The sequence below is a fragment of the Hordeum vulgare genome, chromosome 5H (assembly GCF_904849725.1).
Source record: "Hordeum vulgare subsp. vulgare chromosome 5H, MorexV3_pseudomolecules_assembly, whole genome shotgun sequence".
NCBI classification, from domain to species: domain Eukaryota; kingdom Viridiplantae; phylum Streptophyta; class Magnoliopsida; order Poales; family Poaceae; genus Hordeum; species Hordeum vulgare.
Genome location: NC_058522.1, coordinates 541,389,793 through 541,417,750, shown reverse-complemented (window position 1 = coordinate 541,417,750; position 27,958 = coordinate 541,389,793). Strand labels below are relative to the sequence as shown.

The 27,958-nt window shown below is 44.1% G+C and overlaps 2 protein-coding genes across 3 annotated transcripts; both read left to right on the top strand.

Annotated features, from left to right (window-relative positions):
* The first annotated feature begins 16 nt into the window (after positions 1–16).
* On the top strand, positions 17–5,876 carry LOC123452569. 2 transcript variants are annotated; one of them, XM_045129242.1, is made up of 8 exons: positions 17–170; positions 1,210–1,456; positions 1,806–1,929; positions 2,390–2,730; positions 2,846–4,423; positions 4,526–4,586; positions 5,019–5,269; positions 5,509–5,876. In XM_045129242.1, the coding sequence occupies exons 1-8, from the start codon at positions 76–78 to the stop codon at positions 5,578–5,580; spliced, it is 2,769 nt and encodes a 922-aa protein (XP_044985177.1). In that variant the 5' UTR covers positions 17–75; the 3' UTR covers positions 5,581–5,876. The 2 variants fall into 2 exon arrangements, with proteins under 2 accessions (XP_044985177.1, XP_044985176.1); XM_045129241.1 differs by having other exon boundaries at positions 2,846–4,586.
* A 424-nt stretch (positions 5,877–6,300) lies between these two features.
* Positions 6,301–7,594, top strand: LOC123452572 (transcription termination factor MTEF1, chloroplastic-like). Its single transcript, XM_045129247.1, has one exon. The coding sequence runs from the start codon at positions 6,384–6,386 to the stop codon at positions 7,365–7,367; it is 984 nt and encodes a 327-aa protein (XP_044985182.1). The 5' UTR covers positions 6,301–6,383; the 3' UTR covers positions 7,368–7,594.
* The last annotated feature ends 20,364 nt before the right edge of the window (positions 7,595–27,958 follow it).

Genomic DNA, 27,958 nt, shown 5'->3' with positions numbered 1-27,958 from the left:
GTCAGGAGCTCATTTCCCCATTCCGCCCCAGGAGAGGGAGGAGCGAGAGGCGCCACAGCGAGCGAGAGAGGGGAGATGCGGGAGGAGGTCAGGAGCTCGTCGGGGGCGGCGGCCGAGCCGCAGGTCGCCGTCGTCCGGTCGTCGTCGCCGCCGCCCACCCCGGTGGCCAGGTACGGTCTCCGTCGCTCCTCGCCCCCCACCCCTTCTCTCCTGGTGGTAGATTCGCCGTATGGAGACGAGAGCTGGATTTGTTTTGGGCACGATTCCTGCGGAGACCTAGGGTAGGACCGCAGGTGGGGTTCGCGGGGTAGCAGGCAGACAGTGTGTGTAGATGTTCGATTATACCATTGGGTAGTAGGAAGGATGGTATGATCTGCAGCCATCACCTTGTCACTCTCCTATAGTCGTATGAGATCCTACATGATTTTGTTTAGGTCTAAGCGGAAGATATTTGGTGGCTCAATCCGTACCCAGTGTTTGAAAATATAGGGGTTTTGCTGTGTATTTTTCTAGTACCTTTTCTTTTATCAGTTATGATGATGAAATAGCATCCAACAAGTTTAGAAAGGAGTAAGGAGAAGGGCTGTCGGGTTCGACGCATGCGCCAATTGCAGTATTTCTCGGTTAGAAGCTACAGCCCGAAAACCTAGTAGCACTATCGTACAACCATACAGGAAAAGTACCACCAGCTGAAGAGACCACAAGCAAACGCAACTAGCCATATTGCACATCTGAAATCATCAAAAATAGGCACCTCACCATCCTGAACAGAGGTTTCAGCAGATTCCTGAGCAAGTGAGCATCTTGATAACAAACCAGCTGCCGTGCCTTCTGCATCAGTTGTTCTGTCCCTGGTTGTGAACCCCAGGATTTTGGTTGTCTAATGGTCGTCGCCTCTGTAAAGTGGGAAAAGATGATGCACTGTGCCTGGAACTGGATGATACAAAACCTTATGCTATTCTTGGAGCTTGCGATGCCAAATAGTTTCTCAGACCTGGGTCTGCAGTGCTGCTATTTCTGCTTGTTAGAATTCTTAAAGCTTTACAAGTGTTTTTCCCCTATAGATTTGTTTGGAGGAAAAAACTTATTTCAGTATCATCTTTTTGCAATTTATTAGGGTTCGGCCAGGTGGCCAATACTTTGTTGAGAGTCTTGTCATAAACTCCTAACTTTCAATTGATCGCACTGAACCCTTTTTTCCTTTCTCAGTTCTGCTGGTGCCTCATCACCTGCTATGCAAATTAATATAGTAAGCATAGATTGGCTGGGTAACAGACAGGCTTCCAGGGTTGATTCCTCATCACACGTTGCACCACATGCCTATGGGCCTGCTCATAGCTTTGATGCTGCTGGAACTGCTTTGGATTCTGCACCATCTTGTAGACCATGGGAGCGTGGAGACTTACTTCGTCGACTGGCAACATTCAAACCTTCAACTTGGGATGCTAAACCGAAGGTCATCTCTTCTTTCTTGTTTATAGGAATTTAACATTGTTGAAAGTATCAAGATACAACTGCTGAATGCCGTGCTGTGTTCACTTTGCCTTTTATATTTTATTAGTTTTCATGGACTCATGGTAACCTAAATCCATAAGCACAGTCAGACTTTTCCTATGATATCACTTATGATGTTTATCGCTAGTTTAGTTAATACTGGATTTGATCAAGGCCACAGTTCCTTCCTTTCTTTGATGTAATTGGCATTTCAGTGTTTTTTATTTGGTTCAAATTAGAATAACATTATGGACTATTTAAGAAAAAATTACTCCTGCCATCATAAGATATGCTGAAATTAACTTTCGCAGGCTGCTAGTTCATTGGCTTGTTCTCAAAGAGGCTGGGTAAATGTTGATATGGACAAAATTGAATGTGAATCATGTGGTGCGCATCTTATATTCAGTGCAGTGGCATCCTGGTCCCCAACTGAAGGTATGTGATTTTGCTGAAACTACATTTGTTTGAGAAGTAGCTCGTATTGCTATGTCCTGGTACACAGGTTTCTGCAGATGTCAGTATTTCCACCTTTCAGTCTAACTAAATAGATTTGATCTGGTATAACAATAGTTTCAAATTTTACATGAGCCATGGTATGTTGTGCTCCTTGCTGATAAAAAATATATCTACAGGTTACTCTTGCTTCACAATTATTAATATTTAACAGATTAATTTACTGAATTAACACCTGCCATTGTTTTAATAAAATTAAGTGACAACATTGCATAGTATCAACGGTAACATATATGTCCGGTGCCATAATCGTTCATAAGTCTCACTGATGTTATTCATGTCTTGCTGTTGTGTTAGGCTGGAAAAAAATTTGTTGTACACCCACCTTTGCAAACTGAATTTTATTCAGCTGTGAAACCTTTCTTTTTGTGTTCTCTATTAGTTACAAAAGCTGGAGAAGCCTTTGCGGGGCAGCTTGATGCATCACACAAGAATACCTGTCCCTGGAGGGGCAATAGCTGTGCTGATAGCTTGGTTCAGCTCCACCTTACACAGTCAGCGCTTATTGGAGGTTTTAAAGATCGATGCGATGGACTTCTACAGTTTCTCTCTCTTCCTGTGATTGCTCCATCTGCAATTGAGAACATGAGGTTGACAAGGGCCGCTCAGATTAACCGCCTATTAACCCAATCACTTAGCTTCTTATCTGGGGAGCTGGGTTACAAAGCTGAGAATACACCAGGAGTCGACATCCAGCAAGGTTCTTCATGTGGCTACTCAAGAGTATGTTTTTCTTTTTCTCGTATGTGTGATTTGTAGCACCACTGTAGTATTATTGGATGCCTTTCGATCTTGTATCTTCCTTTAATTTAAAGATTTATCCTGGTTTACTTTCTAGGCGCAGAAGCTTATAAGCCTTTGTGGATGGGAGCCTAGGTGGCTTCCAAATGTTCAGGACTGTGAAGAAAACTCAACCCACTCAGCTAAAAATGCACTTTCAAATGAACCAGATGAAATGTTTTATTCCCCCCTTGTTGAACACCAGAAAAGTTCATTCTCTGCATCAGCCAAGAAAGATAAAGGAAAAGGCAAAAGGCCCCTCAAAGATTCGGGATGCAGCATGAGCTCGCCTTTATTAGATTGCAGCCTGTGTGGGGCTACAGTTAGGATCTGGGACTTCAGATCTGTGTCACGTCCTACTCGTTTTAGTCCAAATAACACTGATGCACCAGAAACAGGCAAAAAGCTAACACTGACGCGTGGAATTAGTGCAGCGAGTGGGATCAATGGATGGGTTAATGATGGGGTGGTAAGAGATCAAGCTGAAGGACGTGATGAAGCAGCAACTTATGAGGGGAAATTAGTATCAAATGCTGGAGTAGACCTTAATCTATCGATGGCTGGAGGACTACCACCACTTCATTCTTCAGTGGCTGTTGCATCTGAGTGTTGTAATGGAGGAATGGGAAGAGATCTGATGATTGCACAGCCCGCTGGAAGTGAAGTTGGTGATCGTGCAACATCATATGAGTCTCGGGGTCCAAGCTCGCGGAAGCGTAACCTTGAGGAAGGCGGGAGCACAGCTGACAAGCCACAGGACGGGATTCGACATGCTGACAGCATAGAAGGAACTGTCATTGATCGTGATGGTGAAGAAGTTGACGATGACGTGCAAGATTCAGATACCAAGAATAAAAAATCCCGCGGGTTCAACTTTTTTGATGCCAATCTTCCATCTTCTTCTGGAGCTGGTCCTAGTAGAAACTTGTGCTTTGACTTGGATGTGGATATTAGTATGTTCGGTCACTCTAGAGCTGTCGGTCTAGCTCCTGTTGAGCATCCATCTGCTAGAGATTCTATGAGGGCGTCTTCTGTTATCGCAATGGATGTTCGCAGCGCTGATGAAGATTCAATGGAGAGTGTTGAGTACCATCCAGATGCTGGTATAGATATTAATATGCCTTCATCTAGTGGGCACAGGAACATTGAAATGAATGATGCCTTTGATCTCAACGATAGCAACCAAGCACAGCAAAGTGCTTGTGCACAACCTGCTGCTGGAAGTGATGGAAGGGAGATAGGAGGAAGCAGTACTAATGAAGGGGAGGAAGTCCTTAATGCAGGTACAACTCCTGCTTTTGCAAGGGATCAACTTAGCTTAGGAATCAGTGGTGGAAGTGTTGGCATGGGTGCTAGTGACGAGGCTGAAATTCATGGCATTGATGTATCTGTGCAAAGAACTGAGAGTGGTGTAGGTGATGCAGAACCTATTACTGACCTTACTGAGACAATGGGCCATACCGGTGAATCAGTTCCAGGGCCTGGATTGATGGATGAGTTTGTACCTGAAGAAGTTGACCGGGAAGAACCTCATGGAGACAGCCAAGATATTGTGTTCCGTTCAGCAGGCCGTGCTGACAGTGGATCAAAATATTTTGGTTCTAATAAAGCTGATTCTGGTGAGAGTGGAAAAAAGGTAGGACATGCCATTGGTCATGAAAGCAGTATGCATCCTTCTCTCTCTTGCAATGCTGGGGTGTATGCTGGTTTTGATGCATCTAAAGAGGAAGTGACGCAGGTTGGCAAAGCAGTGACTACTGATGATCAAGGGTTGCATTATGATCTGCAGAATGGATTGGGTAATTATCATCAACCCTGTTTCTTGCTACAGATAACCTAAATGATATTTCTATACATTTTTTTGGGGGGAAGAGGGGAGTTGTGTTATTTTTTGCGACTTCATGCTATGTTTTCCTATTAAACTGTGGTTATTCGACTGGTAGAGGTGCTTGCGAGCCATGCTTCCTTTGAAGTTGAATTTATTCAAAGTGATTTGTTTGCGACCAAGGAGCAGCCAGCTAAGGCTTCAGGACAGGTGGTACTGATCTCAGATCGGTTTTAGCACCTGCTATTCCAGCAATATATATGCCATCCTAAACGGACTGCTCCCCGCAGCCTAATCACATGTTTATATTATTTCTTACACATGTTTCTAATGTGCTTATTCTAATGTTTTTCTGGTTGGTTATCTGCCTTTTGCTCATATTTGTACTCTATTATTTGTTTCTCAGGAGCAACAAATGGAGAAAACGACTATGAACCAGGCCTTCCAGATTTTGATCCTGTTAAGCATCACAACAGTTACTGTCCATGGGTCAATGGAACTGTTGCAGCAGCTTGCAGCTATGATACTAGTTCCAGCTCAGGCAGTTCACAACTTTCTGGCTGGCAGCTAACTGTTGATGCACTTGATACATTCCAGTCCCTTGGTCAGTCTCAAAACCAAACCATGCGGTCTGAATCTGCGGCCTCGCTAAATATGGTAATCTTTGTCATGCTCATCTTGTTCATTTCTTCTTTGCAACTCTTCGGAGTTCACCATAAAACATTGAAAGGTGGTAGCTGTTGTCCATATTTCAAAACCTGGAGTAAGTGATCTGCATTTAGCTGTGACATCTGAGCGGCCCCACCAGTGCGGCTTGCACAGTTGAACCACTCACACAGTATGTTTGTTTGTGCACCAAATTATTCTCACTTAACTCTGGTTTACGCGTGGTGCAGGATGATCAAGCAGCTTCAAACTGCAAGCTGGCGAGAAGGACTTCGGTGAACAAAAGCCATGGGAAATGTTGAGCGAAGCTCCTTCATACCCAGCTCGTTTCGTCCACCTGCTTCCCAAACATGCATGGCATTCGGCCAAGTTCTCCAGATTGGCGCATCCGGGTGCTTATTTACATGCAGTGCTGCTGCCTGCTGTACGTACCCTTCGTAAATTAGGTTTGTCATCGGAGGAAGAAAACAAGTTAATAATCCATTTCACCATTTGAGCTAGTCTGTAGATTGTTGCCCCATATGGTGGGCATGGAATTGCACATGTTGTTCCAGTGATTTTACTGTCTTTATATCCGAAGAGTCGATTCAACTCGTCATCCCTTGTTCCAAAAGGAACATTTGCAGAATTTTGCAAGTGAGTTGATTGTTTTTCGCCCCCATGTTGAACTTGTAAAACACTGTTTATATTCTTGGGAAAGGCCTGACACCTAGTTCAAAGGAACATATATTTAGGGTGCGTCACCCTTGACCTTGGGAATAAAGAATTTAGTTCAAATCCAGAGAGTAGACACTTCACTTTCAATGATGAAAAAATAAATATCTTTCAGCCTTTTTCACTTTTATTAATAACAAAAATATGAATATCGCGTGTTTTCTCTGTTGGAGCTACTGCTGTGCTGAGTCCGAGTGGTCTCTTTCTGATTCAAAATCTGACCACCCAATGAGCAGCACCCAGCGCGCCAGGTCATCACCGACGATGGGATAGAGAAGTGGATGAGATTCCACTTCGCTGCACCCCATCATCGTCTTCCCCTCTCCAGTCTCCGAACCTCCCAATCAAATCAAAAGAAGATTTGGGAGAGAAGCTCCGGCCGTGAGCGACAATGCCGCTCTGCAGCTTCTACGCCTCCACCTCCCTCCCGGTGGCGAAGCCCCACTCCCTGCCCTCCTCCGCCAAGCTCCCTTCCACCGCCGCGGCGGCGATCACCACCGTGCAGCCAACGAAGTCGCTGCCGGCTCCGGCTGTGGCTGCGGCGGCGACCGCCCTGCCAACGACGGCAGAGAACGCAGCGTCGTTGACGCCGGCGGAGGCGCTGTCTCTGCACCTGCCGGAGCTGCCGTCAGCGATGCGCGACAAGATCCTGAGCCTGGAGCTGATGGGGGTGGACTACGGGCGCGCGCTGTCCCTGAACCCGGCGCTCCGGGACGCGGCGCCGGAGTCCATCCACGCGGTGGTCACCTTCCTCCAGTCACGCGGGCTCCAGTTCAAGGACCTGGGCCGCGTCTTCGGCATGTGCCCGTCGGTCCTCACCGCCAGCGTCCGCGCCGACCTCCGCCCCGTCTTCGCCTTCCTCACCGACGACCTCGGCGTGCCGGAGACCGCCTACCGCCGCGTGGTCGTCAAGTGCCCGCGCGTGCTGGCCTGCAGCGTCCGCGACCAGCTCCGGCCGGCGCTCATCTACCTCCGCCGCCTCGGCTTCCGGGACAACCGCGCGCTGGCGTTCCAGGACCCCATCCTCCTCGTCTCCAGCGTGGAGCGCACCATGGCGCCCAAGCTGGAGTACCTGGCCGGGCTGGGCATGTCGCGGGACGACGCCGTGGCCATGGCGCTCCGGTGCCCGGCCCTCTTCACCTTCAACGTGGAGAGGAACTACAAGCCCAAGTTCGAGTACCTGGTGGAGGAGATGGGCGGCGGCGTGGAGGACGTCAAGGCCTTCCCGCAGTACTTCACCTTCAGCCTCGAGAAGCGGATCGCGCCGCGGCACCGCGCCGCCGCCGACGCCGGCGTCGACCTGCCGCTGCCGGACATGCTCAAGGCCACCGACGACGAGTTCAGCGAGATGCTCGAGAGGAGAAGATGCAGATGAACGCCGGCCGGCTGAGCGCGCCGTGCGCCATGCTCATGCACGCAGGCGGGGTGCTCTGTACACCTACCACTGAGCTATGGCGACCATGGTTTGTGATGTACATAATGATCAATGTTTGATGCCACGGCTCCTGACTCACATCGTAAAGTGATGATGCTTTTTTTCTTTTGTACATAATGAAGTAGCCGGATGTGCCATGTATATAGGAAAGTACTCTTGAGCTCGAACTCAAATGCACCCACAGTAAAATCGAAAAAAAATCAAACTTTTTCAAAAAATTCTGAATCTTTTATAAACTTTGACAGATCACAAATATTTTAAGTGTTTGTAAATTTTCATCATGAAATCACATTCATGTAACACGTGGCAAAAAAAAATAATAGTGTTTTAAAATGCTTTTGAAAGTAGCATTTTTAAAGCATCATTTTTTTGTCAGGCCTTCCTCAAAACTTATAACATTTATCAAAGTTCATCACAAAAATATACCATTTTTAAAAAAATGTTTTTATTTTCTTTATTTTTACTGTTTGTGTCGTGCATTTGAGCTCGAGCTCAAATACTCCACGTCTCATGTGTATAGTGCTATGTTGGGGCTGTAAATAAAGTCATGGAGGAAAGCTCAATAGAAATGAACTCTGTTACGATATCAAGAACAGTGAACATGAAAAGGCATAAGAAGATGCAACATCCGAAATAACAAATATGACTGATATTTATGAAGGATCTTTCTACCATCTAACGTGCAAAATATAACCAATATCAATCACAAATAATTAAATATTTTATGAAATGGTGTGACTGGTCCCAACCCCGATAGCCCGGTCGGATTTCCAACCAATTCGTGCCGACGGTCCAACCGTGCCGAATCTGCATTCAAATAAATTTATAGAAAATCACAAGCGGACACACATGTCATTATATCTCTCTCTAATAATAAAGCAAGGATGGTTTCTGTCGCCCGCCGCGGCTCTTTTGCAGAAAGGTCCCTGTATTTTCCACTAATTAACTCGCAGTCCGTTTATAAGTGAGGTCAAACCGTTTTTTTCGCATTTTACACAAGACCCCCTTACTTTCGTGCTAAATAACTCGCGGTTCAAATTGTAGCCAGAGTGTATCGTTTTTAAATTTTTTTATGTAAACCCCTCACATATGCGTTAATAACCTCGAAGTCCATTCAGAATAAATATGTATTTTCAAATAACAATATCTTTTAAACCGTAAATCCAATTTAAACATGTTATATATGAAACTTGATTAGAAAAATGTGTAGAGTTTGAATATGTTGTTATTTTACGTGTTAAATATATTTTTTTAAATACTATATATGATACAATACTAATCAATATTTGTCTTATTTCGTATCGACTATTTGTATTGTAACATGTTAACTTAAGCATCAATATTCGACAAATGTTATAATCTTTGGATATGATGTACTTGCACTGGGTTCTTTCTTTGTACATATTTTATAGTCGACCTTACGTACGTGCCTTTTTTTTACAGTATCCACGCACGTTTTTACCAATGGACTACATTTTTTTGTTGTTCATTTTTCTCCCGTTGCAACGCACGGGCATTTATGCTACTATTAATAAATCACCTATTGTTTCTGTGGTACGTCATAAAAATTGCCTCTGAAGTTTGCATAAATTACCCACCATGCCACCGGTATGTAATAGAAAACGTTTCACAAAGCAAAAAATCTCGGACTGGGCCGGCCCATGTAAAAACCTCCTGTATTACGCTCTGCATCCTGGGAGAATGTCCAGCACACCGTATGGGCCGGCCCATGCACAGGCGCCAGTTTTTTTAGTTCCCTTTATTTATTTATCTTCAGTTCCATTTTATATTTCTATTTTAAATAATTTAGAACTTCAAATAACCTTTAAACATTTAATAAACTTAAAATTTTAAATCAACAAATTTTAAAAAAAATGTTTGTGACATCAAAAACTGCTCGGCGTTTTTGTAAAAAATGCTCGCATATACAATAAAATGTTTGCAAGTTTGAAAAAATGTTTGTAAGATAAGAAAAGTCCATGATTTCAAATCGAACTCCATGTATTAAAAATTATTAAAAGCATTTAACAAAATGGTTTCTAATTCAAAATGTGTTAATGCATTTAAAAAATGTCCTACATTTTAAAAATAGATAATGCCTGTTTTGATAGTTTCTTTTTTTATTTAAATTTTTCCGTTCCATTTTTGTTTACTTCTAATTTAAATAATTTAGAATTACAAAAGCATTTGCATATTAAAAAATAGGAATTTTGAATTAAAATGTTGACGAAAACATAAAATGTTTGTGGATTCGAAAAAGGCACCGGATTTTTATTTGTTTTTTGCAAATTTCAAAACAATGCCCGTGAATTTAATAAATATATTATTGAATTATAAAAATGTTTTTTTATTCAGAAAAACTTCATGCGTTTCAAAAATGTTTGTGAATTTAAAGTAAATACTCCAACATAAAAAATTATGTTCGTCTGTTCTAGAATTGGTCGCCAATTTAAAAAAATATATTTAAACCCGTTTGAAATATAAAAAATATTCACGATTTTTAGTAAATGTTTGTAAATTGTAAAAAATGTTCTCGATTTGAAAATTGTTCTCATATTTGTAAAATTGTTCATGAAAGTTCTAATGTATGTAGTTAAACATTAATGCTTCTAAGTCTTTGTGAAAATATACCTGTGTGATTTTTGAAGAATTAACTGTTGGATGGATCGGATAATTATTGTATGTTTTCAAAAACAAATCTTGAAATTAAGAATAATTCTTTGAGTTACCAAGATTTTTGACAACCATGATTTTTTTTGAAAATGTAAAGATTGCTTCAACTTGTGAATAAATTTAAAAAAAGAAACATTTTCTTGCATTTGTGCACAAAATTTCAAAATCAAGCGATGATGTGTGAATATAATGTGGTGATCATCATTGAAGATTATATTTTTTTTCTTCCGTTGCAACGCACGGGCCATTTTCCTAGTATTATAATTAGAATGCTTAGGCTTCAGCCAACTAACGAAACCATGACTTGCGGGGTCATGTATATTACTCCATCCGTTCTTAAATATAAGTTTTTTTTTAGAGATTTTACTAGGGGCCTACATACGGAGCAAAATGAATGAATCTATATTCTAAAATATGTCTATATACATCCATATGTTGTCCCCTGATGAAACCTTTTAAAAGACTTATATTTAGGAACGGAGGGAGTACACACATGCATGTCATACATGAGCCATACCATTCACGACAAACATGTAAAACTAAGTTAGACATAGAATCACAATCTACAAGTGTTCGTGGTACGAGTATGGAATATACGGCGCTGCGAGATGTGGCAACGACGGTCCTGCTAGCCAGACAGCGGACGGGGTTCGAAGGACCAACGCCCGACATTTTTGGAAAATTTAGATCCAATCTGTATTATGGTCACATCAAAATTTCTGATCCGATAAATAATATTGATCATCGGGAATTAAGGATTCCGAACGTGAAAAAATGGAACTCCAATGATGCCTTGTGCGACCGATCACATCGATTGTGCACAAAACCGATCTATCTCATAGATCGTGTTAAGCTTTTATATCTAGTAGGTCGGTATATTATTTTTAGGGCTCTACACAGTACCGGTCCTGAGATTTCGGGGGCCGAGGGCAAAACTAAAATTTAGGTCCCCTTAGTATAAATAAATAGTATAGGTTAGTGAAATAAATAGCAAAAAAAAAATGAGACACAAATTTTTTATGTGAAAAACCCTTACGGGAAAAAACCTCGGACATAAATAGTATAGGCGTAATTTCATTATGGTATATAAGTTTTACAATTCGAACACACCCTAAAATTGCCTTCTTGCATTCCTGCATGCAAAATCGTCGATGATGGAATCAATATCAATCTCATCCAATAACTGCTTCTCGATGCATAGAGTTGCCAAACCATTTAACCTCTCTCATGACATTCCAGATCTTAAATAGTTTTTCAATAGCTTCAGCTTAGAAAAGCTTCTTTCAACTGATGCAACAGTCACGGGCATAATAAATAAAATCCGATAAGCAATAGAAGTATTAGGATAACAATCCGCTTCCCTCATAAAATAAAAAATGTCCATAGCAGACATTGTTCTATCTGGTAAAGTAAACTGCATGAAACTCAACTCAGAAATCATATCATTTAGCTCGACATCACATTTACCTTGTGTGAAAGCATTTGCAAATTCAGTGCACCTTTCTTTCAATTGAGAACCATCCAACGACTTCAAATATGTTGAACTCATTAAAAATCCAAATACTTTTTTGAATGATTGGAGCTCCTCAAATCTACTGGTCAATGATGTGATTGCCATATCAACCATAACCAAAAGGTAGTTCACTTTAAAATCCTCCTCGCCTTGCAAGATTTCTTCTTGGCATTCAGTTTCATCAAATTGCTTTTTCCTAGAAGCACAGCATTTTACTGGAAATGATGGCTCTACACCCAATTCAGTTGCAATTTCCTTGGCACTATCCAAACTAGAAGCAAACCCTTCATTTCTATAGGTGCGGAAGTAATCGCGTATACCTTCTATTTGTTGTATTGTCGACTCAATGCACATGGATGGTGACTGCAACTTCTTGCTCACTGCATTAACTGCAAATAAAATTGAATGCCAAATAACCATACCAAATATAAATTCAAATTTACCAAGCACTTTATATAATTTTTTTTGCATCACTCCGATCCTTGGGTTCGGTATCACCATCTTCACTTAACTCTAGAAGAGCGGACCTGAGCTAGGGAGCTTGATACCTAATTGTTTTGACACTTTTAATTCGAATCTCCCAGCGAGTATTGGACAAGGACTTCACAGTTAAACCTTCCACATGATCTAGCAAAACTTTTCATCTTTTGGTAGACCCAGCAAATAAAACATAGATCCGTTGCACTATTCCAAAAAAAAGAAACAACCTTATCACATGATTTAGCCATGTCACAAAGAGTGAAATTAAGACTGTGACAAGCACATGGCATATACAAAAGCCCTTGGATTTATTTTAAGCAACCTACTTTGCACTCCCCTGTGCTTTTCTTTCATATTAGAGCCATTATCATAACCTTGACCCCAAATGTCATCAATAATAAGACCATATGATTTGATGAATTCAACCAATACATTGGAAAGCCCTTCACCGGATGTGTCATTCACCACCAAGAAACCAAGAAAGTTTTCCTCAATTTTTATTTGAGCACCAGCCATACGGACACATCGAACCAACAAACTCATTTGCTCTTGGTGACTCACATCAAGGGTACAATCGAGAATAATCGAGAAATATTTGGCCTCTTTAACTTCCTTCAAAATAGTTTCTGTAATGCTAGAAGCCATAAGAGAAATCAACTCATTCTGAATTTTATGACTTAGATAATGATACTGAATCTCTTTGTTTTAAAACCGTCTAATGTGGTCCTGCATTACCAAGTCAAATTATGCAACCATCTCAACACAAGCTAAGAAATTACCATTAAGATCATTATAAAGCTGCTCATTAGATCCTCTAAAAGCTAAATTTCGTTTACCAAGAAATTTCACAATAGCAACTATTCTTAGCATTACTCGCCTTAAGCGCTCCTTCTCTTTTGTGATCTGATGCTGCAACTCCTTATCAATTGTTTCATGTTTGCCCAATCTATTTTTAAGTTCGTTCCAAGAGATCATGCTTGTAATATGCTCCACACTTGCTTCATGTTCTTTTAGACTGTCACTAATATGCTGCCAATCTTTATACCCATCATGCGCCAAACTACTTTCGCAGTTGATAGGATTAAACAACTTACAAGAAAAAAAACACTTTGTCAACCTGTTTTGAATAAACTAACCATTTTCGATCGCGTACCTCTCCGTTGCTCATTGTTCTAGAGTAATGGGAATATGAAAAATGTCTTCTCTTGCCATTTAAAGGAAAAGTAATATCATCTTCTCCAATAGGCCCCTTCTCAACTATTGTATCCCTTGCCTCGTTATCAAGACTAGCCCAATTTACTGGATCATAAGTATCCACATGAACTGGTTCTTCATCAACACTAGAATATTCCGTGGGAGATGAATTATGGTCATGATCACTCACATTGTTATCGTCCGCGTCGATGCAACATTGTCTTCTGTATGGATTTCATCTTCTAGATTCACATTACTTGGTTCTCCCACAAGAACTAATGCCAACTCATCTGGATTTTTTGAAGTGTACGGGTTACTCTTAAAAAACTTACGAAGAGATCCTCTTTGTGAATTTACCAATTTTTGATCTGCTTTCCTCCTTTTTCTTTTAGCAGCACCTGATTCAGGCTTCATAATAATTCTGAAAATAAATAAATACGAATCAAAATTAGGGCATACACTACCAGGGCATACACTACCTATAAATTTAAAACGAATCACTAAAAGTAATCAATTGACGTACCAGTATGACGGCGTGCCCAGCCCAACGGATCTTGGTCTTGGACAGTTAGGCGACTCTAAAGATGAGATCGCAAATCACGGAATCAGGAGGCCAGCGTTGGTGTGCGCGGCACGGCGGCAGGCCGTCAGTCCGTTACGGCGGCGTGCGTGCAAGGAGACGAGAGAGCCAGAGAGGTTTCATGTTTGTGGCTTCGTGCGTGCGTGGAACAACCAGACAACAATTTCCGACGGCCGTGCAGGAAACGTACAAATGGATCCTCGCAATAGCGATTGACGAGAAGACACACAAGAATCGATCCATACGTGGTTGCTATATTAATTGGCTCATGTAGTACCCTGGTTGATAAAATGCCTCTTGGCCCATATAGTAACCTGACACGAAATAGGCCCTGGTTTTCATTTATTTTGCTATATTAATTACAATACTTAGTATACGTATATATACAGGGGGCCCTAAAAAATTTTAGGCCCTACGCGGCCGCCCCGGCAGACCCCCCCCCCCCCCCCGGCCGGCCCTGGCTCTACAACTATTGTTGGAATTATGCCCTAGAGGCAATAATAAATGTATAGTTATTATTATAATTCCTGTATCAAGATAATAGTTTATTATCCATGCTATAATTGTATTGAATGAAGACTCATTTACATGTGTGGATACATAGACAAAACACCGTCCCTAGCATGCCTCTAGTTGGCTAGCCAGTTGATCGATGATAGTCAGTGTCTTCTGATTATGAACAAGGTGTTGTTGCTTGATAACCGGATCACGTCATTAGGAGAATCACGTGATGGACTAGACCCAAACTAATAGACGTAGCATGTTGATCGTGTCATTTTGTTGCTACTGTTTTCTGCGTGTCAAGTATTTATTCCTATGACCATGAGATCATATAACTCACTGACACCGGAGGAATGCTTTGTGTGTATCAAACGTCGCAACGTAACTGGGTGACTATAAAGATGCTCTACAGGTATCTCCGAAGGTGTTAGTTGAGTTAGTATGGATCAAGACTGGGATTTGTCACTCCGTGTGACGGAGAGGTATCTCGGGGCCCACTCGGTAATACAACATCACACACAAGCCTTGCAAGCAATGTAACTTAGTGTAAGTTGCGGGATCTTGTATTACGGAACGAGTAAAGAGACTTGCCGGTAAACGAGGTTGAAATAGGTATGCGGATACTGACGATCGAATCTCGGGCAAGTAACATACCGAAGGACAAAGGGAATGACATACGGGATTATACGAATCCTTGGCACTGAGGTTCAAACGATAAGATCTTCGTAGAATATGTAGGATCCAATATGGGCATCCAGGTCCCGCTATTGGATATTGACCGAGGAGTCTCTCGGGTCATGTCTACATAGTTCTCGAACCCGCAGGGTCTGCACACTTAAGGTTCGACGTTGTTTTATGCGTATTTGAGTTATATGGTTGGTTACCGAATGTTGTTCGGAGTCCCGGATGAGATCACGGACGTCACGAGGGTTTCCGGAATGGTCCGGAAACGAAGATTGATATATAGGATGACCTCATTTGATTACCGGAAGGTTTTCGGAGTTACCGGGAATGTACCGGGAATGACGAATGGGTTCCGGGGGTTCACCGGAGGGGGGCAACCCACTCCGGGGAAGCCCATGGGTATTTGGGGGGGTCACACCAGCCCTTAGTGGGCTGGTGGGACAGCCCACCAAATCCTATGCGCCAAGGAAGAGAAAATATCAAAGGAAAGAAAAAAAAAGGGAGAGGTGGGAAGGGGGAAGGACTCCCTCCCACCAAACCAAGTAGGACTCGGTTTGGGGGGGGAGAGTCCTCCCCCCTGGCTCGGTCGACCCCTTGGGGTTCCCTTGGACCCCAAGGCAAGGTCTCCCTCCCTCCTCCTATATATATGGGGCTTTTAGGGCAGATTTGAGACGACTTTCTCACGGCTGCCCGACCACATACCTCCATAGTTTTCCCTCTAGATCGTGTTTCTGCGGAGCTCGGGCGGAGCCCTGCTGAGACAAGATCATCACCAACCTCCGGAGCGCCGTCACGCTGCCGGAGAACTCTTCTACCTCTTCGTCTCTCTTGCTGGATCAAGAAGGCCGAGATCATCGTCGAGTTGTACGTGTGCTGAACGCGGAGGTGCCGTCCGTTCGGTACTAGATCGTGGGACTGATCGCGGGATTGTTCGCGGGGCGGATCGAGGGACGTGAGGACGTTCCACTACATCAACCGCGATCTCTAATCGCTTCTGCTGTACGATCTACAAGGGTACGTAGATCACTCATCCCCTCTCGTAGATGGACATCACCATGATAGGTCTTCGTGCGCGTAGGAAATTTTTTGTTTCCCATGCGACGTTCCCCAACAGTGGCATCATGAGCTAGGTTCATGCGTAGATGTCTTCTCGAGTAGAACACAAAAGGTTTTGTGGGCGGTGATGTGCGTTTTGCTGCCCTCCTTAGTCTTTTCTTGATTCCGCGGTATTGTTGGATTGAAGCGGCTTGGACCGACATTACTCGTACGCTTACGAGAGACTGGTTTCATCGTTACGAGTAACCCCCTTTGCTCAAAGATGACTGGCAAGTGACGGTTTCTCCAACTTTAGTTGAATAGGATTTGACCGAGGAGGTCCTTGGATGAGGTTAAATAGCAACTCATATATCTCCGTTGTGGTGTTTGCGTAAGTAAGATGCGATCCTACTAGATACCCTTGGTCACCACGTAAAACATGCAACAACAATATTAGAGGACGTCTAACTTGTTTTTGCAGGGTATGATTGTGATGTGATATGGCCAATGATGTGATGTGATATATTGGATGTATGAGATGATCATGTTGTAATAGAAATATCGACTTGCACGTCGATGGTACGGCAACCGGCAGGAGCCATAGGGTTGTCTTTATACTAACATATGTGCTTGCAGATGCGTTTACTATTTTGCTAGGATGTAGCTTTAGTAGTAATAGCATAAGTAGCACGACAACCCCGATGGCGACACGTTGATGGAGATCATGATGATGGAGATCATGGTGTGACGCCGGTGACAAGAAGATCGTGCCGGTGCTTTGGTGATGGAGATCAAGAAGCACGTGATGATGGCCATATCATGTCACTTATGAATTGCATGTGATGTTAATCCTTTTATGCACCTTATTTTTCTTAGAACGACGGTAGCATTATGAGGTGATCTCTCACTAAAATTTCAAGACGAAATTGTGTTCTCCCCGACTGTGCACCGTTGCTACAGTTCGTCGTTTCGAGACACCACGTGATGATCGGGTGTGATAGACTCAACGTTCACATACAACGGGTGCAAAACAGTTGCGCACGCGGAACACTCGGGTTAAGCTTGACGAGCCTAGCATGTGCAGACATGGCCTCGGAACACATGAGACCGAAAGGTCGATCATGAATCATATAGTTGATATGATTAGCATAGGGATGCTTACCACTGAAACTACTCTCGACTCACGTGATGATCGGACTTGGGATAGCGTAAGTGGATCATGAACCACTCAAATGACTAGAGAGATGTACTTTTTGAGTGGGAGTTTAGCATATAATTTGATTAAGTTGAACTCTAATTATCTTGAACATAGTCTAAGTCCACTTTGAATATATTTGTGTTGTAGATCATGGCTCACGCAAGTGTCATCCTCAATTTTAATACGTTCCTAGAGAAAGCTAAGTTGAAAGATGATGGAAGCAACTTTGTAGACTGGGCTCGTAATCTTAAGCTAATCTTACAAGCTGGAAAGAAGGATTATGTCCTTAATGCTGCGCTAGGAGATGAACCACCCGCTACGGCTGATCAGGATGTTAAGAACGCTTGGCTAGCACGTAAGGAGGACTACTCAATAGTTCAATGTGCAGTCTTGTATGGCTTAGAGCCGGGACTTCAACGTCGCTTTGAGCGTCATGGAGCATTTGAGATGTTCCAGGAGTTGAAGTTTATCTTTCAGAAGAACGCCCGGATCGAGAGGTATGAGACCTCCGATAAATTCTATGCTTGCAAGATGGAGGAAAGCTCGTCTGTCAGTGAACATGTGCTCAAGATGTCTGGGTACTCAAACCGTCTAGCTGAACTAGGGATTGAACTCCCGCAAGAAGCTATCACTGACAGAATCCTCCAATCACTGCCGCCAAGCTATAAAGGCTTTGTGTTGAACTACAACATGCAAGGGATGAACAAGTCTCCCGGCGAGTTGTTTGCGATGCTGAAAGTCGCAGAGTCTGAACTCCGTAAAGAGCATCAAGTGTTGATGGTGAGCAAGACCACTAGTTTCAAGAGAAACGGCAAAGGCAAGAAGGGCAATTCGAAGAAGAGCGGCAAGCCTGTTGCCAATCCACCGAAGAAACCCAAGGCTGGACCTAAGCCTGAAACAGAGTGCTTCTATTGCAAGGGTATGGGTCACTGGAAGCGCAATTGCCCCAAGTATCTGGCAGATAAGAAGGCGGGCAAAGAAAAATCAGGTATATTTGATATACATGTTATTGATGTGTACTTAACCGGCTCTCATAGTAGTGCGTGGGTATTCGATACCGGTTCTGTTGCTCACATTTGCAACTCGAAACAGGAACTGCGGAATAGACGGAGGCTGGCGAAAGACGAAGTGACGGTGCGCGTAGGAAACGGTTCCAAGGTTGATGCAATCGCCGTCGGCACCGTGTCACTTCAACTACCATCGGGATTAGTGATGAACTTAAATCATTGTTATTTAGTGCCTGCGTTGAGCATGAACATTATATCTGGATCTTGTTTATTGCGAGACGGTTACTCTTTTAAGTCTGAGAATAATGGTTGTTCTATTTCTATGAGTAATATCTTTTATGGTCATGCACTGAATGTGAGAGGATTGTTCATATTGAATCTTGATAGAGATACGCATATACATAACATTGAGACCAAAAGAGTTAGAGTAAACAATGATAGCACCATATTTTTGTGGCACTGCCGCTTGGGTCATATTGGTGTAAAGCGCATGAAGAAACTCCATGCTGATGGACTTTTGGAGTCACTTGACTTTGATTCACTTGACACGTGCGAACCATGCCTCATGGGCAAGATGACTAAAACTCCGTTCTCTGGAACAATGGAGCGTGCAAGTGACTTGTTGGAAATCATACATACCGATGTGTGTGGTCCAATGAGCGTGGAGGCACGCGGCGGATATCGTTATTTTCTCACCTTCACTGACGATCTAAGTAGATATGGTTATGTCTACTTGATGAAGCACAAGTCTGAAACATTTGAAAAGTTCAAGCAATTTCAGAGTGAAGTGGAAAATCATCGTAACAAGAAGATCAAGTTCCTACGGTCTGATCGTGGGGGTGAGTATCTGAGTTTCGAGTTTGGTACTCACTTAAGACAATGTGGAATTGTTTCGCAGTTAACACCGCCTGGAACACCACAGTGTAATGGTGTGTCCGAACGTCGTAATCGTACTTTATTAGAAATGGTGCGATCTATGATGTCTCTTACTGATTTGCCGTTATCGTTTTGGGGTTATGCATTAGAAACAGTTGCATTCACTTTAAATAGGGCACCATCGAAATCCGTTGAGACGACACCATACGAACTGTGGTGTGGCAAAAGGCCAAAGTTGTCGTTTCTTAAAGTTTGGGGATGTGATGCTTATGTCAAAAAGCTTCAGCCTGAAAAGCTGGAACCCAAAGCGGAAAAATGCGTCTTCATAGGTTACCCAAAAGAGACAGTTGGGTACACCTTCTATCTCAAATCCGAGGGCAAAGTGTTTGTTGCTAAGAACGGAACTTTTCTCGAGAAGGAGTTTCTCTCGAGAGAATTGAGTGGGAGGAAGATAGAACTTGACGAGGTTGTCGAACCTCTCATCCCTCTGGATGGTGGCGCAGGGCAAGGGGAAACCTCTGTCATTGCGACGCCGGTTGAGGAGGAAGTTAATGATGATGATCATGAAACTCCAGTTCAAGTTTCTGTTGAACCACGCAGGTCGACGAGATCACGCGCTGCTCCAGAGTGGTACGGTAATCCCGTCTTATCAATCATGTTGTTAGACAACAATGAACCTGCAAATTATGAAGAAGCAATGGTGGGCCCAGATTCCAACAAATGGCTAGAAGCCATGAAATCCGAGATAGGATCCATGTATGAGAACAAAGTGTGGACTTTGGAGATACTGCCTGAGGGCCGCAAGGCTATTCAGAACAAATGGATCTTTAAGAAGAAGACGGACGCTGACGGTAATGTGACCGTTTATAAAGCTCGACTTGTGGCAAAGGGTTTTTCACAAGTTCCAGGAATTGACTACGATGAGACTTTCTCTCCTGTAGCGATGCTTAAGTCCGTCAGAATCATGTTAGCAATAGCTGCATTTTTCGATTATGAAATTTGGCAGATGGATGTCAAAACGGCGTTCCTTAACGGTTTCCTTAAGGAAGAGTTGTATATGATGCAACCCGAAGGTTTTGTCGATCCTAAAAATGCCGACAAAGTGTGTAAGCTCCAGCGATCCATTTATGGACTGGTGCAAGCATCTCGGAGTTGGAACAAACGCTTTGATGAGGTGATCAAAGCATTTGGGTTTATACAAGTGGTTGGAGAATCTTGTATTTACAAGAAAGTGAGTGGGAGCTCTGTGGCGTTTCTAATATTATATGTGGATGACATATTACTGATTGGAAACAACGGAGAGCTTTTGGAGAGCATAAAAGGTTACTTGAATAAAAGTTCCTCTATGAAGGACCTAGGAGAAGCTGCTTAGATTCTAGGCATTAAGATCTATAGGGATAGATCAAAACGCCTGATAGGACTTTCACAAAGCACGTACCTTGATAAAGTTTTGAAGAGGTTCAAAATGGAACAGTCCAAGAAAGGGTTCTTGCCAGTGTTATAAGGTACGAGATTGAGTAAGACTCAGTGCCCAGCAACTGATGAAGATAGAGAGCATATGCGCTCCGTCCCCTATGCTTCAGCCATAGGTTCTATCATGTATGCGATGCTGTGCACTAGACCGGATGTTAGCCTGGCCATAAGTATGGCAGGTAGGTTCCAGAGTAATCCAGGAGTGGATCACTGGACGGCGGTCAAGAATATCCTGAAGTACCTGAAAAGGACTAAGGAGATGTTTCTCGTGTATGGAGGTGACGAAGAGCTCGCCGTAAAAGGTTACGTCGATGCAAGCTTTGACACAGATCCGGACGACTCTAAGTCGCAAACCGGATACGTATTTATTCTTAATGGGGGTGCAGTAAGCTGGTGCAGTTCCAAGCAAAGCGTCGTAGCAGATTCTACGTGTGAAGCGGAGTACATGGCTGCCTCGGAGGCGGCTAAGGAGGGTGTCTGGATGAAGCAGTTCATGACGGATCTTGGAGTGGTGCCAAGTGCACTGGATCCAATAACCTTGTTCTGTGACAACACTGGTGCCATTGCCTTAGCAAAGGAACCAAGGTTTCACAAGAAGACCAGACACATCAAACGACGCTTCAACCTCATCCGCGACTACGTCGAGGAGGAGGACGTAAATATATGCAAGGTGCACACGGATCTGAATGTAGCAGACCCGCTGACTAAACCTCTTCCACGGCCAAAACATGATCGACACCAGAACTGTATGGGTGTTAGATTTATTACAATGTAATTCACATGGTGATGTGAGGGCTAGATTATTGACTCTAGTGCAAGTGGGAGACTGTTGGAATTATGCCCTAGAGGCAATAATAAATGTATAGTTATTATTATAATTCCTGTATCAAGATAATAGTTTATTATCCATGCTATAATTGTATTGAATGAAGACTCATTTACATGTGTGGATACATAGACAAAACACCGTCCCTAGCATGCCTCTAGTTGGCTAGCTAGTTGATCGATGATAGTCAGTGTCTTCTGATTATGAACAAGGTGTTGTTGCTTGATAACTGGATCACGTCATTAGGAGAATCACGTGATGGACTAGACCCAAACTAATAGACGTAGCATGTTGATCGTGTCATTTTGTTGCTACTGTTTTCTGCGTGTCAAGTATTTATTCCTATGACCATGAGATCATATAACTCACTGACACCGGAGGAATGCTTTGTGTGTATCAAACGTCGCAACGTAACTGGGTGACTATAAAGATGCTCTACAGGTATCTCCGAAGGTGTTAGTTGAGTTAGTATGGATCAAGACTGGGATTTGTCACTCCGTGTGACGGAGAGGTATCTCGGGGCCCACTCGGTAATACAACATCACACACAAGCCTTGCAAGCAATGTAACTTAGTGTAAGTTGCGGGATCTTGTATTACGGAACGAGTAAAGAGACTTGCCGGTAAACGAGGTTGAAATAGGTATGCGGATACTGACGATCGAATCTCGGGCAAGTAACATACCGAAGGACAAAGGGAATGACATACGGGATTATACGAATCCTTGGCACTGAGGTTCAAACGATAAGATCTTCATAGAATATGTAGGATCCAATATGGGCATCCAGGTCCCGCTATTGGATATTGACCGAGGAGTCTCTCGGGTCATGTCTACATAGTTCTCGAACCCGCAGGGTCTGCACACTTAAGGTTCGACGTTGTTTTATGCGTATTTGAGTTATATGGTTGGTTACCGAATGTTGTTCGGAGTCCCGGATGAGATCACGGACGTCACGAGGGTTTCCGGAATGGTCCGGAAACGAAGATTGATATATAGGATGACCTCATTTGATTACCGGAAGGTTTTCGGAGTTACCGGGAATGTACCGGGAATGACGAATGGGTTCCGGGGGTTCACCGGAGGGGGGCAACCCACTCCGGGGAAGCCCATGGGTATTTGGGGGGGTCACACCAGCCCTTAGTGGGCTGGTGGGACAGCCCACCAAATCCTATGCGCCAAGGAAGAGAAAATATCAAAGGAAAGAAAAAAAAGGGAGACGTGGGAAGGGGGAAGGACTCCCTCCCACCAAACCAAGTAGGACTCGGTTTGGGGGGGGGGGGAGAGTCCTCCCCCCTGGCTCGGCCGACCCCTTGGGGTTCCCTTGGACCCCAAGGCAAGGTCTCCCTCCCTCCTCCTATATATATGGGGCTTTTAGGGCAGATTTGAGACGACTTTCTCACGGCTGCCCGACCACATACCTCCATAGTTTTCCCTCTAGATCGTGTTTCTGCGGAGCTCGGGCGGAGCCCTGCTGAGACAAGATCATCACCAACCTCCGGAGCGCCGTCACGCTGCCGGAGAACTCTTCTACCTCTCCGTCTCTCTTGCTGGATCAAGAAGGCCGAGATCATCGTCGAGCTGTACGTGTGCTGAACGCGGAGGTGCCGTCCGTTCGGTACTAGATCGTGGGACTGATCGCGGGATTGTTCGCGGGGCGGATCGAGGGACGTGAGGACGTTCCACTACATCAACCGCGATCTCTAATCGCTTCTGCTGTACGATCTACAAGGGTACGTAGATCACTCATCCCCTCTCGTAGATGGACATCACCATGATAGGTCTTCGTGCGCGTAGGAAATTTTTTGTTTCCCATGCGACGTTCCCCAACAACTATAAACATAACATATTATTTTGTAGAGTTATTTACTTCTGTGCCGCGCTTTGCTCATTTTTGCCCTATTCGCTTAACTTTCCTCGTTTTGGTCCTACTTCGCTCTATCCCACTCTCGCGTACGGCCAAGAGGCCGTTTCCGTCGGGTCAACCTCCTTTGACCGTTACTTGGCCTGACTAGTGGGGTCGGCCTAGGGCACCTCATCGTGCTCACGAGTGGGGCTCGAGTGGGGCCTACATGGGGCCTCATTTTGAATCCACCCTACGCCCAATCCCGATCTAACCGCCGCAACATCTACTCGTCGTGCCCCATTTTGAATCCACCACACGTCAGATCCTGATCTAACTGCTGCGACAGCCACTCGCCGCAGCAACCACCGCCGCCACGCCCCGTCCCGCCTCGCCACTCCCTATTACTTCCTTTTGAGGGGAGCTGCGACGACACATCAATGGCGAGTGTTTCTTTTGCATCAATGGCAAGCATTTCTTCCGCCATTGATCGCGGCGAGGACTGGGTCATTCCGGGATCCGATAGCAGTTGGATTCCACAGAAGTAAGTAATGAATATCTCATTTGTGTGATTTAGCTATTAAATGCAGGGAGAATTATCAATAGTATGTTGATTTTCGTTCGTTAAATAGGATGAATAAACAGAGTGCTTATCGTTTGGCGGTCATAATGGAAACTTCTATTATGGGTTCGAATGAACCGTCCAAGGGGTTTTGGTATCCGTTAGTGTTGGAGACGAGTTGTACGTTCAAAGTTTTGTTGGGTGCAATGTGTACGAAATATGCTTGGTCTAAATGTGATTCATTTTAGGTGAAATACAGGGAAATGCTTGATGAGCAATTTTTCCCACGACAAAATGACGATCAGATAGGTGTATGTTTGCTCAGAACATGACTAGCTGCTTTCGTAGAATTGTAGTCAGAGTGGTTCAAAAAATAAAAGTATTGCCAAAGGAATCGGAAAAGGGGGCGGCTGTTGATAAATCGAAGTCTGCTAATTCCGAGCTTCCACCCACACCTCATAGGCCCAATTGCAAGTCAGACCACTGCAGCCAGTGTAGACGAGGATGTGTTGCCCGATGAGGCCATGCCTTGCAACGATGATGAGGATGGGAAGATGTTCCCTGAACATGTGGATCATCCGAGCAAAATTGGGCCTCATTCCATTTGTAGATATTGATTCTGAAGAGCAGGAGGAGAACGATGACATGTTGATTAAAGAGGAATACGACGGCGAAGACATTGCCATAGATTGAATGGAACAGAGATAATCCTAATCTTAATGCAGGTGCAGTATACAAAAATATGGCTGAACTTCGGAATGCACTTACAATGTACTGCATTCAGAGCAACAATGTTTATGGCACTGAGATGAATGAGAAACGAAAGCTGAAGATGCACTGCCAAGATCCTAGGTGTAGTTGGAAGTTGCATGCCACTGGTATGCGTGGAAAGAAGACTATTCTGGTCATTTTTGTTGGGTCCTTTTTTGTTACATGTTTGCTTGATCTCAATCTCATTGTCTAACATATACTTCTCATTGTATTTCAGATCAGGTACAACAACAATCCACACACTTGTCTAGCTAAGGTGGAGACACATAAATCAAAATTAGCAACCAAAAATAGGCTCGTAGAGGTAATGACGCCAATGCTAAGAAAGGATCCATCCATTGGAGCAACTGTCCTTGGTAAAAAAATATCAGAGATTTATGGCTTTGAGGAGAAACCACCTTGCATGAGGTTATGGACCGCTAGAATGGTTGCTCTTTGGAACATTAACGGTACTAAATGGGAGGAAAGTTTTGAGTTGTTATACACATACAAAGCTGAGGTGGAGAAGGCAAGTCCAGGCAGTGTGGTAGAGATCCATCATCACAATGTGAGTTACCAAGGGAAAAAATGGAAGATGCTCGAGAGAACATGCTTCAGGAGGGCTTTTGTCTCTTTCAAGGCCTGTCATGACGGGTTTCTCATAGGTTGCAGGCCCTATTTGACTGTGGATGAAACTGCGCTGAATGGAAGATGGAAAGGACATTTAGTAGCTACTTGTGCAGTTGATGCACACAACTGGCTTTTTCTAGTTGCTTTTGGTGTGGTGGAGGTGGAGTCATAGGAAACTTGGAGGTGGTTCTTGGGATTTCTGTGCAATGTCATAGGGTGCCCAAAAGGATTGGCTATACACACAGATGCTTGCAAGGGTTCGGAGACTGCAGTAGAACAAGTGTTCCCTGAAGCAGAGCATAGGGAATGTATGCGACACCTTGCTCGTAATTTCATGAAGAAATTCAGGGGGGAGTTTTTGATGACAACCTGTGCCCAGTGTCGTACACATGCAACCAGAAGAAGCATAGGCATCACTTGAGGGCGATGTATGCCGAAAATCCGTCGGTGCAGACATATTTGGAAACACATCACGACAAGTTGTGGACAAGAAGCAAATTTGGTCACACATGCAAGGTGGACCATGTGACAAGCAACCTCGCTGAAAGTTTCAACGGAAATATTAAGGGATTGAAAGCTCTTTTTGTGTGGGAAATATTTGACAAGATAAGGCAAATGATTATGGAGAAGATGGTATTGCGAAATAGAATTGGACATGTTTCATATGTTGGCCATCTCATCATTCCATTTCTGATCAAAGCTTTGCATTTCAAAGGTAAATATTATCACGGTAATATGAGTTATCTTAGATGGTCAGAAGTTGAGGCTGAAGTGACATATGATAATGGGCAAGGAGGGTGTTGGAGGTGCCGAGTGAATTTGAGAGAAAGGACACATAGTTGTATGCGATGGCAGATCACTGGAAAGCCATACATACGTGCCCTACCTGAACATCATCGGAGGTGAGCAGGGCAAAGTTGATCTGTATGTGTCTGAATATTTCTCTGTTGACAAGTTTCGGAAAACATATGTGGATAATGTGTCTGGTTTGTTGGGAAAAGGCCATTGGGACAAGGTTAATCCAGGATTCAAGCTATTCCCTCCAGTTCTGACCAGACCACCTGCCAGGCCAAGGGTTAACAGATTTAGAGGTGATGCCGAGGGTGGAACCGTTAAGAAGCGAAAGTGTAGTAGATATGGAGAACTGGGCCATATAGATAGGTTACGCAGCAATGCAGTGCCCGTTTGTTTTGAAGATAACGACACATATCAGGCCGCCGCCGCCGCCACCGCAACAGCAGTAAAAGCGGCAAAAGCCACAGCCGCTGCGGTTTCAGCTAGGTACGTGTGTCTTTGATTGTTTTGTGCACCAGTTTTTTATTTTCCATATATTGAAATCTTTGTTGCACTTATGTCTCGAATGCTAGCTCTGTGATAAGTAAGAAGGGTAAAACCAAACAACATTGGCAACCAAGGAGTAATAAAAGGAAGAGACATGAATTTATGACTTCAATAGAAGGAGAAGCTTGTGTTCATGACCAAGAAGGAGAAGAATTTCTATCTACGGCTTGTGCTGGATTTTGAGATGATACTTCTTTTCCTGGCAGTGAGCCATTTCAACCCCGAGAACATGATTTTGTAGCTTCAACTACTGGAAGTAACCAAGGAGCGACACCTATGCCAGATACTTCTGTTCCTGAGATCACCCTTGTCCCAGCCAAGAACCCATCAAGGAACAAACAAGCCAAGAAGGTTGTGCAACCAATGAGTGTTCCAGCAAAGAACACAAGGAGCAAGATCATGGCCCTATCATCTAACACAAGGAGTGTGACAGCCCGATGCCGACGTTCCAGAAGATTCCCCTCTCTTTCCGTTTTCGTCGTGTGGCTTATTTTATTTGTCGTGTCATCATCGCATCATGCGCATCATCTGCATTGCATCGGCATCTCCGTTGCTGCCAGTTTTCAAAAAACTTGCATCCGTTATTAGTTGTCGCTTCTCTTTGCGTTCGTCGTTGTTCGTTCCGAGCCTGACCGCACACGCACGCGCCCGCGGCACCGTCGAAACCCTGTTTTAAAAGTGTGCGTTAAACTTTCTCTGATCGGGTTGAGATTTGACGTGCGGTGTTATTTTATTATAGCTAGGCCGCCTTTCGAATTTCGTCGCGATCGGAGTCTGTCTGGTACCCGAACGGCCGAGCGTAGCGGCACCGTATTCGGTCTATCGTCGGACGTTTTTTTGATGTTTTAAATATCGTTGCCGCGCAACACCACTTCCCTCTCATCTTAGCCAACACCACTCTACACAGCTACCTAGCCCATCTAAACCCCACCTCCGGTTGCGGCCATCGGATGGTCATCGAACGGATGCAATCCACCCCACCCTAATACCACCTACTATATATAGTTTAAAACCCTAGCTAAAACAGCCAAGCCCTAAATTCTAGGAGTTTTGTCCCCCTGCCGCCGCCGGGTCTCTCTCTTCCACCTCGGGATCCTCCCAGATGTCCCGATCCACCAACTAGCCTCCAACTGTCCAAGCCCGACCTCTCCTCCTCTCGTGTGTGGGCGTGTCCCCTTGCCACCGCGCCTGCAGGTCCTCACCCCGGCGTCTGCAGCCTCTCTTCGTTTTGGAGGAGCCATCCAGAAGCAATCCTCCTCGCCCCATGCTTTGCCCGACCTGCTGTTGCAGGAGCCGCCAAGACCAAGCCCGCCGCCAGCAACGAGGCCAGCCGTGACCGCACCTTCATCTTCTACTCCATCTCCCGTT